This window comes from Bufo gargarizans, chromosome 3 (assembly GCF_014858855.1).
Source record: "Bufo gargarizans isolate SCDJY-AF-19 chromosome 3, ASM1485885v1, whole genome shotgun sequence".
Lineage (NCBI taxonomy): Eukaryota > Metazoa > Chordata > Amphibia > Anura > Bufonidae > Bufo > Bufo gargarizans.
The window spans coordinates 420,921,677-420,934,721 of NC_058082.1; the positions used below are offsets into that span (position 1 = coordinate 420,921,677).

The following is a 13,045-nucleotide window of genomic DNA, read 5'->3' on the forward strand; positions in this document are numbered from 1 at the left end:
GAATGTGCTAGCCGTGTAATTTTTTCTGCCAGTTAAAACCTAATATTGACAAAATGAGTAAAATAGGACTGGCACTCAAATATACGTGTACCATATGGAACAATAACAGTTTATTGGATATGTAATCCGTAAGAATAGTCTCAATAAAAGATATAAAATACAAATAAAATAGTATAAAACACTACAAGGCTTCAGTGATTCATGCCTATGGCGATAGTTACAAACATAATACTGGATAACAGTAATAGTATGCCTAAAAAGGGGGCTATGAGGGAGAGTATAGATCACGATAAATCTCTCTTAAACCGCATATAAAGTCCCTTGATTGGCTGTAGAGAAAGGGAAATCCAAATAGTGTGATGGAAAGATCCCCCTCTAGATTCTGGGGGTGCCGTTTTCACAAAGATGAAATAGTGATATGTTCCTAAGAGTAAGTCCAAGTATTCAACTTGAAAGATGGTTAGTCCAAAAATGCACAGTTAGGACTATGTTGATCCAGTAATGCAGAAATTAGACTTGGTTAGTCAGATGCGATATAGACCAACTCTAGACTTTTGGTTAGGTAGAGATAGTTGTAAATTCCAATGCTGATGTTATATTATAAGGAACTTGGCGTCTTACCGGTGATGTTTTCTCAAGACCTTTCATCTTTGTGAAAACGGCACCCCCAGAATCTAGAGGGGGATCTTTCCATCACACTATTTGGATTTCCCTTTCTCTACAGCCAATCAAGGGACTTTATATGCGGTTTAAGAGAGATTTATCGTGATCTATACTCTCCCTCATAGCCCCCCTTTTTAGGCATACTATTACTGTTATCCAGTATTATGTTTGTATCTATCGCCATAGGCATGAATCACTGAAGCCTCTGTGTGACTTATCTTTTGGATCCATTTAGAGTCTTGTAGTGTTTTATACTATTTTATTTGTATTTTATATCTTTTATTGAGACTATTCTTATGGATTACATATTCAATAAACTGTTATTGTTCCATATGGTACACATATATTTGAGTGCCAGTCTTATTTTACTCATTTTGTCAATTTGTTCCTTCTGAAAGGGTGATCAGTGTAGACTAGAGCACCTATTCCACACTGAGAAGGCAGTGAGCGCTTCACACTAACAACATTCAATTTTAAAACCTAATATTGACAGCTGTTGTACAGTAGCTCTGACACTGGTACTACACAGCTGTACTTTCTGCAATTCACTTCAATGGGAGCAGTGCTGCAGTAAAGTTATGCCCACTATACAATGGATAGAGCTACTGCAGAACTGCACATTGGCAGGGGAATTGGGCGTCAGACCCCTGACGATCAGCTAGTCATGGCCTATCTTTAGGAGAGGCAATCACTTGTAAAGGGTTGGCCAACCCCTTTAAATAAGAGTTTTTAATGCATCCGTAGAGCAGAGGAGCACAAATTACTGGACAGGTTCGGATCAGTTAAGACAGTCTAGAATCCTCTAGAAGTTAATAGAACTTAGTAGAAAATGTCCCAAAAAACCTAATGCCATCTGCAGATTTCTAGATGAATATGCTAACTGGCTGCTGGGATATGTCTAGAAGAAAGTTATTTTTCACTGGTTGTATTTGTCCTTTAGGTAACTACCTTCTCAATAAGTGCTGTCATTCCTCTCTAAACTATGGCGCAGAAGACTAATGCTTTCTCTTTTCTCCTTTCTGTAGTGTATCAGCCCCCAACCATCATCAAGGAATCGGAAAAGAATTATATTGTTGACCCACGTGATAATATCATGATAGAATGTGAGGCTACAGGAAACCCATATCCAACGTAAGTAAACTACTTTATGTTTAAAACCAGAACGACATACTGTCTGCTAAAATCTGACATTCCTATGCTGTTACTTAGGCTACTTTCACACTTGCGTTCGGGGCTCCGCTTGTGAGTTCCGTTAGAAGACTCTCACAAGCGGCCCTGAGCGCATCCGTACTGCCCTAATGCATTCTGAGTGGATGCGGATCCTCTCAGAATGCATCAGACTGGCAGCGTCTGTCCTCCGCTCCGCTCAGCAGGCGGACAGCCGAACGCTGCTTGCAGCGTTCGTGTGTCCGCCTGGCCGTGCAGAGGCAAATGGATCCGTCCAGAGTTACAATGGAAGTCAATGGGGGCGGATCCGTTCGAAGGTGACACAATATGGTGCATTTTTTAAACGGATCTGCTCCCCATTGACTTTCAATGTAAAGTCAAAACGGATCCGTCTGAATGCAAATTGTACTTAGACTTTTTTAGTAAAATATAATGCAGACGGATTCCATCGTTTGCATTATAGGAGCGGATCCGTCTGTACAAATACCAGACGGATCCGCTCCGAACGCAAGTGTGAAAGTAGCCTTACCTGTCTGTGTGTTATATCAAATATTTTGCTATTTTATTATTGTGGTTTTATTGTAGATTTAGCTGGACACGAAACGGGAAATTTTATAACGTAGCCAAAGACCCAAAAGTCTCATTCCGCAGGCGTTCTGGGACCCTTGTCATAGACATATATGGGGGTGGTCGGCCTGAGGACTACGAAGGAGAATATCAGTGCTTTGCTCGCAATCGGCATGGAACAGCCCTTTCAAACAAGATTTTACTGCAAGTATCAAGTAAGTGCCCAGGTTGGACTTATAATATGAACAGACTTTCCCGCACCAATGTCCACTGTTAAAAATCCATATTTTATTAAAAGTACAGAAACCGGAGCCACTGTGAGGTTTACGCGTTTTGACACCTGGTCTTAATGGTAACATTATGATTAAGACCAGCTGTTGAAACATATAAACCTCACAGTGGCTCCGGTTTCTGTACTAAGTTTGGAATAAAATGTGTATTTTTAACAGTGGACGTCGGTGCGGGAAAGTCTGTTCATGTTAAGAGCTTTTTGGGCAGGCCCTATGCTTCATGTCAATGGATCACGTGACACAATGGGGAGGTTGCTTCACTGCTGCGGCCAATGATTGGCTGCAGCCGCCGTCAAACTGAATGTTGAAATGCGGGTAGCCGACTGCTGCAGCAGTAGCGTGGGAGGAAGCAAGCCAGAACCTAGTGGGGGGTAGCAGGTTAGGCTACTTTCACACTGGTGTTCGGGAACAGCCTGCTGGATCTCTCTGCATCCGGCATTGCCGGAATCTACATGATTGCCATGTGGCCCCATTAACTATAATGGAGACTGGCAGAGATCCGTCCACAATCTGGCAAATATGCAGAGAATCAGCTGGACAAATACTGCTCCTGTGAATATAGCCTAAGTATGCTTCCCTTTGCAGGTCTGGTCACGGAGAGAAGATATTGGCAGGGTTCTATGGTTCCCATCAGTTCCTAGAAAGGAGGTTCTACTAGGACAAGAGTCATTCAGATACAGTATTTCCCTATATTAGTGAAGCTGGCGTTGTGCTTACCCATTAAAATCTATGGGACTGCTCAGCCTATTGATGCACTTATCTTTTTGTTAAGATGTTAATTAAAATAGTTTGATCTGTCGACATCAATGTAATGGGCACTGAAGGCATTGAAGCATCTAATGTCATCTTTGTGGCTTATCTTGTCTATTATAATATGTTCAAATTAGCTCATACCAGCAAAATCAGAGACATGTGTGCACAGTGTTTTGGGGTTCTTGTCTTTCATTAGTACAGAGCAGGGTACAAGTTGGCTGGATGAGATGCCTTAGATGCAGCCTGGGGGAGTGGGGTACGGTATATCCTTGAAGAGACTGTGGTGTATGGAGAATTATTTTTCAGGCATTGCTCCATGGGAAAAATGATAAAAAATTAGCCCCTACCATTAAAACCAGAGAAACCAGGTTCTTTCCCTACCAGTCTCTGCTTTGGTTGGGTTAGGAGTTGACTTGCATACTTTTACCACAGACCATTGCCTGAATGATAAGTCTTCATGCACCACTGTGTCTCTTCGAGGAGAAACAATAGTCCCCTGAGTTTTAATCTGTATAGACAAGTCCTTATCTAAGGATGTGAGGACAGTAATATTACTTTATACCTCCTGCTGCTCCTGGATCAGAGAGGGTCTCGCTGAGATTCCACAAACGCAAATTGTACAGTAACTTTACCACAGATTTCACCCCAAAAATCCACAATATAATTAAGAGGTAGCGGTTTTTGAAATCCACAGCATTTTCCAAACCCCATCCAGTTGTATTGTACTGTAATTTAGTGTAGATTTTAGGTGCACCCTCATTCCAAAGAATTTTCCTTGTTAGATAGTTATCAATAAGTGATGTGTTGTCAGGAAGTGCTAAGAAATCCTAATCTTAATTTATTTTAATTCTGTAATATTGCATTGTATGTCAGAGATCCTGGAAAAGCTATGCAGTTTTTCTCAATTTCTGTTTTAATTGTACAGGATCCCCACTGTGGCCAAAGGAAAACCTGGACCCAGTTGTCATAAATGAGGGCGCTTCCCTCATTCTTCAGTGCAACCCCCCACCCAGTCTTCCCCCTCCAGTCATATTCTGGATGAGCAGCTGTAAGTGAGAGATAATGCCGTGCTAGTGTGATCTGCATAGAATATATTATCTCACTATATATAGTTTATACATTTGAATAACTATTCTTTCACATAAGAGATTGTCCCTTTCCCCTTATTTGTTCTTGCAGCAATGGAGCCGATTGCACAGAATAGACGAGTGTCTCAGGGTTTGAATGGGGATCTATACTTCTCTAATGTCCTGCGTGAAGACGCACAGACAGATTACAGCTGCAACGCTCGCTCCCATTTCACACACACTATCCAGCAGAAGAACGCCTACACTCTCAAAGTCGTGACCAGTAAGTGGGCCCACATTCATTGTAGGAAATGTCCTATGTTTCCGCTTTCACTGTCCATATAGCTTGCGATAACACCATCATAGGGTTTTACATAGTTAAAGTGCACTTATTGCAGCCCTATGAGTTGTCTCTGTACAGTTGTAATATGTACTGAGAAGATTAAAATAAAAAGGACCAGCAAATCAATCTGTGAGAAACCTCCATACGTGTACCATATAGATAGAACTTTTAGAGAAACAACACAAAAAAATGTTCAGTTTTCTCTTTACATATGGTACAAATACAAAGCGAATACAGAACAAAACTGTAACTTCCTGAGCACCATATGAAGTGGTCTGTAAGAAAATTACTAAAATAATTCTTTATTCAGTGTAGGATCTCTAATCCACTAGTGATTGAAGGAAAATCAGACTGTACCGTAATTGGCTTTACATAGGTTTGTGATAGTAACACTACAGGAGGAGCGAATCTGCAGAATAATTGCCTGCTGCTTCTTCTGCCCAGCCTGACGTTTGCTTGAATTGCTGTAACACATGGCTATGGCGCCCGCAGTTCCTTTATGCCTCCTGATGCAATTTGTTTGGACTTGTCTTGCATTTGCTTGATGTTGCTATCACTGTATGCTTTGCTATTATTGTGATGTCATTTTACTGTACCCACCACAATAACCCCTCTTACAGTTACCCTTCATTCATTGTCTGTTTCTCTTTCTTAACTTTAGAGCAACACAAACCATTACTCATTTGTGATTAGGTCATTATGTTTCTCTGCACAGTATATGGATGAACATGGCTTGTGCCTGCGTGCACTTCTTAGATTTCTCAGATAGAAGCCCCCTGCGAGTCTTGAGGTCTTGACTTCTGGCCCATAACAACATCATTTATTGATTGACGAGTTATGATACCCTTGAGCTTTGTATTGGAGGGAATTATCACACCATACAAACACCACTTCCAGGCTATCAGTGCTAAATTAGGCACCTATCGGCTTTCTATGAAGTTGTAGATCAGAACCATAACAGTTTCTAAGGCTGAAAAATACATAAGCCCATCAGTCCATTGTCCTTCAGTTTTCATCCAGAGGAAGGCCCCATGAGGTAGAACCAGCTTTCTTCATCTTAGGGAACATATCCATCCTGACTCCATATCTAGCAATCTCTGGAACAAATGACACCCTTCTCCAGTCATCCAAAAACTATAACCTGTGATATGTTTACACTATAGAGAGACATCCAGGCCTCTTTTGAACTCTTTTACTGAGTTCACCGTCACCACCTCCCATGGCAAAGATTTCCATAGACTCGCTGATCTTACAGCCCCCTTCATTGTTGGTGTAGAAACCTCTTTCTGGTGATTTTCACTGGCAGACTCAGAAAATCATTAGTATAGGCTGTTGGCACTAGGAGGCTAACACTAAGGAAAAAAGTTCTCTCTTCCTACCCTCGCTATATCCAGCCTGGTGACACATCTTTGCCTAGTGATGCTCGCTTGTTACATTAAGCGGAAGCATAATATGTTCAGAATCCAGCAAATTTATTCTTTCGCAGTTGACAATCTGCTGCATTAGGGCTCATGCACACAAACGTATTTTCTTTCTGTGTCCGTTCCATTTTTTCTGCGGACGGTATGCGGAGCCATTCATTTCAATGGGTCCGCAAAAAAAACGGAAGGTACTCCATGTGCATTCCGTTTTGGTATGTCCGTATTTCCATTCCGCAAAAAAAATAGAACATGTCCTATTATTGTCCACATTACAGACAAGGATAGGACTGTTCTATTAGGGACCAGCTGTTCCGTTCCACAAAATACGGAATGCACACGGACGTCATCCGTATTTTTTGTGGATCTGTTTTTTGCAGACCGCAACATACATACAGTCGTGTGCCTGAGCCCTTACGTGAATGTTTCATCTTTACATTTCTTTATGTACTTTCTCCATTTTGCATCCCATCAGTGTTGAGTACGTCTTCCTGAGCTGCATGCTTCCAGCACTTTTGTGTCCCACCTCATTCCCAACATTTGCATTTTGAGTGGTCTTCTTCATCTTCACCCTCCACAACGGATTCTCTTGTCTTATTGACTGCTCCAATGTATATTGCCCTGGGGCTCTCACCCTATCTTGTTTATTACAGAGAATTCCCGTAATGACTCTGCAGTACATTCCACAGTGAACCTCACTATTATGTACCATGGTGAGTCCTTGGGGTCTCCAGACCTCCCTCCTACCTCACCTACTAGCTAACCACTCTCACTATATTTATAACAAGTCCTAAAGATGAAGAACTTGACCCTTTTCATGCCCAGTAATATGACCTGGAAGCCATTTGAAGCACACGTGCATCTTTTTTTATCAATTTATAAAAGCATGTTCAGATTCCCCAGCACCGGCTGAATCGCACCATATTACCACAAGTAATCTTTGTAAAGAGACTGAAACAGAAAAGTATGCTTGCCTCTAAGAAGTGGATTTAATAGAAAAACTAAATAATAATAGCAAAATGTGAACTTTTTTAAGAGTAGTAATTACAATTCTGTAACTAGTCAACAGAATATTTCTGGATTGTATAGACCTCAATCACTATATGTATTATAGATTACCGGGAATTTTTTATTTTTACCTTTAGATATATCCCATTGTTTTACTATTGGCAGCATGCACTTGACTTATCCGGTGTCTTTTCCTTGTTTCTTCCCTGTCTTGCTGTTGCTTTTTGTGTGTTTGTAACCAAAGCTAGCTTTGCACTTTTGCCTTTTGGCCTTTGCATATTGACCATTGCAATTTTAGGCAGCAGGTTCTTTTGGTTCTTTATACAGTCAACATAGTTTTAGCCAACATAGACCTACATGCAGTAAATCTAGAATTTGGCTTGCTTTGAAATATGTACCAAAATCATGATGTGTGCACATTGTGATGCTAACCAGTGCTTGCACAGATAATGATATTCCTAACAAAAGCATGGTATCAAAGGGGTTGTCTGGACTTTGGATAGTGATGGCCTAGTCCCAGGACACCGACACTCAGCACTCTTGTGGATCAGCAGTTCGGGTGTAGCTTCAGGTGTTGCCTTAACCTTGGAGTGGACATCTACCTGTTTAATGGGGTATTCCTGCAAAATAAAAAAACTTGAGCATGGCTTGCAAATGGGTAAAAAAAAATATGTTTATACTCACCTAGCTGATCCCTGACTCTGCAGGTCCAACAGTACCCCTCTTGCGTTCCATTTCTGGCTTCTTTTTTCTACATGGCAGGAAATGGCTGTGAATGCTGCCTAACCAATCACCGGCTGCAGCAATGACCTGCCTTAGCCACTGACTGGCTGAGCGCCAAGCCCAGCTATGTCCTGCCGTTTTGAAAATTGGAGCAGGAAGTGCCGCACAGAACAGCAATGTCAGCAATCGGCAAGGTATGATTTCCCAATTTTTTTTAACCATTTGCAGGCTATGCTCAAGCTATTTTATTGTGCTGTATTACCCCTTTAAAGGGAACCTATCAGGAGCTGCATGCTCCTTGAACTAGGAACGGGGAGCAGAGTCATGGACCGGTTCCTTGCTCACTTCTCCCCATCGGGCTTGACTTGACTGACGTGTTTTCCTGTGCATAAATAGGAAAGCTACCCCTGTGACTCTTCTTCTGTTCTCCACTTGTTTTTTAAACTATCGTATGTTTTCTCTGAGACAAAAGTAGTAAACCATAGCTGTTTGCTTCACAGCAGCCACATGGTCCGTAGGTACTCACAGACTGGGGGGGATCATTGACTTCTATGGGAGAGTGCTCGAGGCATGCTTAGTGACCTGTGCAGAAATCATTGTGCAGGTTGGGAGATGATGTGAGCTCTAATCATTACCTATTGTCAGTGGTCAACTTTGCTATTTGCCTTCAGGCTTCTAATAGTGATGTGATCTCTACAGAACAGGAAGTGTCAGCCTACTATGAGGCTTAGTGGCCAGAGTGAAACTGCAAGATATAGGTATATGGAAAGTTAAAATATATATAACACCAACATTTTTAAAAACATATGTTTAATGCAAAAACTTGGGGGCATATTTATTAAGATCTGCGTTTTAGACACCGGTCTTAATAATCCCTATAGCTGGCGGTGGATCGCCGAAGTTATGTACAGGTGCATGTGGATGCGCCAAAGTAATGTAGAGGCCTGCGCCTCTACATAACTTCGGCACATCCAGCACCGATTCTAAATTTAGGACAGCTTTCTTGCTGTCTTACATTTAGACCATTTTCTACGCATAAACCAGCCTGTGCCCTTCCCTGCCCACACCACTACCAATTTTTTAGACCTGGCATGAGTAGGTAAGAAGTTGCAGATTCTGCCGCACCATGGTGTGCGACAGAATCTGCGCCAGATATATGTCACAAAAGTGGCGTTTATTTGGTCGTAGGTGACCCGCTTGGATTAAATATTAGGTAATTTTCTGACTTTCCTTTAAATGATGTCATGTTGTTGCCAACTAGTCTGTCTCAGATTGTTGTACTTGGGTATGGCATTAAACCAAATCCAGTCTTGTCAAGCAAGCAATGCCAAGCATTGCTATTATAATGCTTTTTCTAATACATTTAGTCTAGTTTGTCATATGATAACTATAAGCACTACTGTGCTTCCTTACACTGCAAAAAAATGTGAGTTCAAGCTCAAGTTTAATTTGTACAGTCTTGTAAAATGGAAAAAAAGAAATTCACTGCATTGGTAGGAAAACATATGATAAAGAAACCCCAAATATATCTAATACTGAAAATGTTGTATGTGCAAACACATTATTTTGGTTGTAATTTACAGTATATTTTTTTTATAACAAGAAGTTTGTGTATGTGTTTTATAGATTTTATTGCCCCATTTGTAGTCTTTTAGTTTCTGTCTTCTTTCCATTTAATTATAAAGCTATCACTGGATCTAATACATATTAGTGGCCTCGGAAGACAAGTGGATGAAGTGATGAACACTGAGGCGCAGGCATGAGATGTTCATATAATAAAACTGCTTATGGTTTCTCTCTAATTAACAAGTAATTGACTAACTCTATTCTCCAGACCCACAGGAAGTCCCTTGAGGCCTGTAAATAGATCCTTAAACGGACAGCAGGTGCCTCCAGTAGCAGAATGAACATCTCCAGAGACTAAAACGGTTGATTTCCAGTGGGACATGAACTAAAGCAGCAGTTTATTCAAGTAAAATAGAGGGATAAACATTTGCTTTGGACATATGGATCACATAACACGGATACCTTTGTAGTCCTGGTTCTTTATCTGCCTAGAAATTGATAGGGATTATTTCTTGGTAATGAGTTAAAACAGAAATATGCAGCAGTGGATAGGAAGTTTACGTTTTGGGACATCTTGAAAGTGCTACTTTAGATAAAGTAGTGTTAGTAGAGATTAGCCTTACTTTTGTATAATGGTCACGTTATATGCATATGCTACAACTTACTTGACCATGGTCATTTCTTCCGATTAGCCCGTGGAGTATCAGAGAGAACTCCAACGTTCTTGCTGCCTACGGGCACTTCTAGCACTAAGCTGGTGTTACGGGATGAAGATCTCCTGCTTGAATGCATTGCCTCTGGAGTGTAAGTACTGTAATGGTGATGATTATCATATCCTGTATATTTGGTGTCCCTGTCCACTTCTTCCTCATCTAGAATTTCTAGAATCTAGAGATTATTGTGCATAATTCTTTGTAATACACACATTGCATCTGGAAGACTTAATGCAACTAAGTAATTAATTAACCGCAATTACTGTATGCCTGTGCAGTTATGCACAGGGGTATTTTGTGCCAAAAAATGTGGCTTTACAATTTACCACTGCATATTTTTAAATCTGTCATATATGTCATACATATAAAAATTAGTACCAGTCATCATTGATGTGACACACATTACATTTTTAAAATATGCCACCTTCCCAGAACACTGCATCAATACACATGTATCAATACTATAGTAAGAACAGCTTTACAGATGGAGAGTGAATGGTTTTATTTTTTTAATTATTTTTACTTATTAATATTATCTATTTTTTATTTTATTTCGTAAGACCAACTCCAGAAATCATGTGGTACAAGAAGGGAGGGGAGTTGCCAAGCCAAAAACTCAAGTTTGAGAACTTCAACAAAACTCTTCGTATTTCACGAGTGTCGGAGGAAGACAGTGGAGAGTATTTTTGTCAAGCGTCTAACAGGATGGGCAGTATAAGGCACACTATCACTGTTCGAGTGAAGGGTAGGAACCACAGTCATGGATTCACTTTTTAAGCAAGATAATCCCACATATTAAAGGGGTTTTTAGGGACTTAGACATTGATGACCTATCCTCACGTGTATGGGAGCTGCGATAAGCTGGCACAGCCACTATACCGTGGACAGAACCTCCTTCTTCCGGCCATGTCCACTATATAGTCTCCAGTGTCAATGGTTGAATACAGCTGATCGGCAGAGGTGTCAAGATCTGTTATTGATAGCTTATCCTGAGATTAGTTTATCAATTTCTAAGTCCCATAAAACCCCCTTTATGGTGCATTTCACAAAGCATTTGTTATGGTGAGAAGTAGAAAACACAGAGTAGAAAGTTACTGTTTGTTAATGTGTTTCAGGGTTGCCTAGCTTTACAAGATACACATGAATATGAATATCCAGTTCAGTGAAATGTGTGTGTGAAGTGGTTAAGTACATAGTACATATAGCGTTATATAAATCTGCAAGCTTAGGGTCTATTCACACGTCCGTATCCGCAAAACACGGACACCGGCAATGTACGTTCTGCATTTTGCGGACCGCTCATCGCCGGCACTAACATAAAAAATTCATTTTTTTGTCCGCAATTGCAGACAAGAATAGGACATGTTCTATTTTTTTGCGGATCCAGAAGTGTGGATCTGCAAATGCAGATGCGGACAGCACATTCCGGCCGCATTGAAAATGAATGGGTCCGCACCAGTTCCGCAAAATTGCGGAACGGATGCGGACCCATTTTGCGGACGTGTGAATGGACCCTTAAGGGGGTTTTCCAGGATTTGAATATTGATAGCCTTTCCTCGGGATAAAGCTAACCTAAGGATAAGGAGCAATAGCTGCACCCCAACTGATCAGCTGTTTCAGAATAGCATCAGCAATGGAACTACACAGCTCTCACCATTGTGTAGTGGACACAGCTGGTAACCACAGCACTGCTCCCATTTACGTCAGTGAGAGCAGCATTGCAGTCAGCAGCTCTTTTAATGACGCAACACAGAGAGAGCTGTGTAGTTCCGGCACCAGAGGTCCAAAACGGATCAGTTTTGCCCTTAATGCATTCTGAATAGATAAGAATCCACTAAGATATGCCTCCAATGCCAGGTGTGGAAGCGGCCTGCCAAAGTAGGGCGCACTGTACAAGCATGGCCACTCTCCATTGATTGCAATGGAAGTTCCCAAATATAGCCAAGCACTGACTCGGCTATTTCCATCAGTCATATAGAGATGAATGGAGAGGTGGTTGTGCATGCGCTGGGGTCTCTCCACCCACTTCCATTGGTCTTCCGAAAATAGCCAAGTGCACACACTTGGCTGTTTTTGGAACTAACATAAAAGTGAACGTAGAGCATGCAAGGTGTGCTCTTCTTCGCTTTGGTTGCCCTGCATTGGAGATAGCAGTGTTTCCCAAATTTAGGACCTACACTGAGATGAGACAACCTCTTTAAGTTTCTTGACATTTAGTAAGGTAATTTATAAAGCTGAAATATGCCTATATTAGTTGTATTTCAGGTGCAGATTGCGGCGGTGCGACTTCTCCTTTCCCACACCAAGTCTAAAAAAAGTGGGCGGGGAAGAGGACGGATCGGCAGGCCCGTCTCATTTACCATTTTCTATGGCTCTTTTAGGCGTAGGAAAAGGTCTAAATGTAAGACAGCTAGGTAGCTGTCTTATATTTTGAATCAGCGGTGGAGCCGCTGAAGTTATGAAGAGACCAACGTAGGGGTTTATTAAAGGGGTTGTCCGAGTTATGAAAAAAAAATATGTAGCACTGTAAATCTGATGGGCAGCAATATATAACTGAGCTAAGCAAGTTCCCTGGTTCTCTTCTGGCCCTTTGTTTACCTGCAATAACAACAATCTCTGCCCCTCCCCCTGCACTGCAAAGGGAATTGAATAAGTCTGTCCTGAGTGACATGTCTGCCTGCTGGGAGACTCAGCAGCATGTTGTATGTGTAGGACTACAGGTCCCAGCTGTACAATGACACTACTGATACACACAGGATCTTCCCCC

The 13,045-nt window shown here is 41.3% G+C and overlaps 1 protein-coding gene across 1 annotated transcript in view; it reads left to right on the forward strand.

Moving 5' to 3' along the window:
• NFASC (neurofascin) overlaps window positions 1–13,045 on the forward strand; it is a 154,843-nt gene that overhangs the window by 65,887 nt on the left and 75,911 nt on the right. The window contains 6 exon segments of the mRNA XM_044288412.1: window positions 1,689–1,794; window positions 2,416–2,612; window positions 4,366–4,488; window positions 4,620–4,790; window positions 10,258–10,369; window positions 10,839–11,023. Coding sequence (XP_044144347.1) covers window positions 1,689–1,794; window positions 2,416–2,612; window positions 4,366–4,488; window positions 4,620–4,790; window positions 10,258–10,369; window positions 10,839–11,023 — 894 coding nt within the window.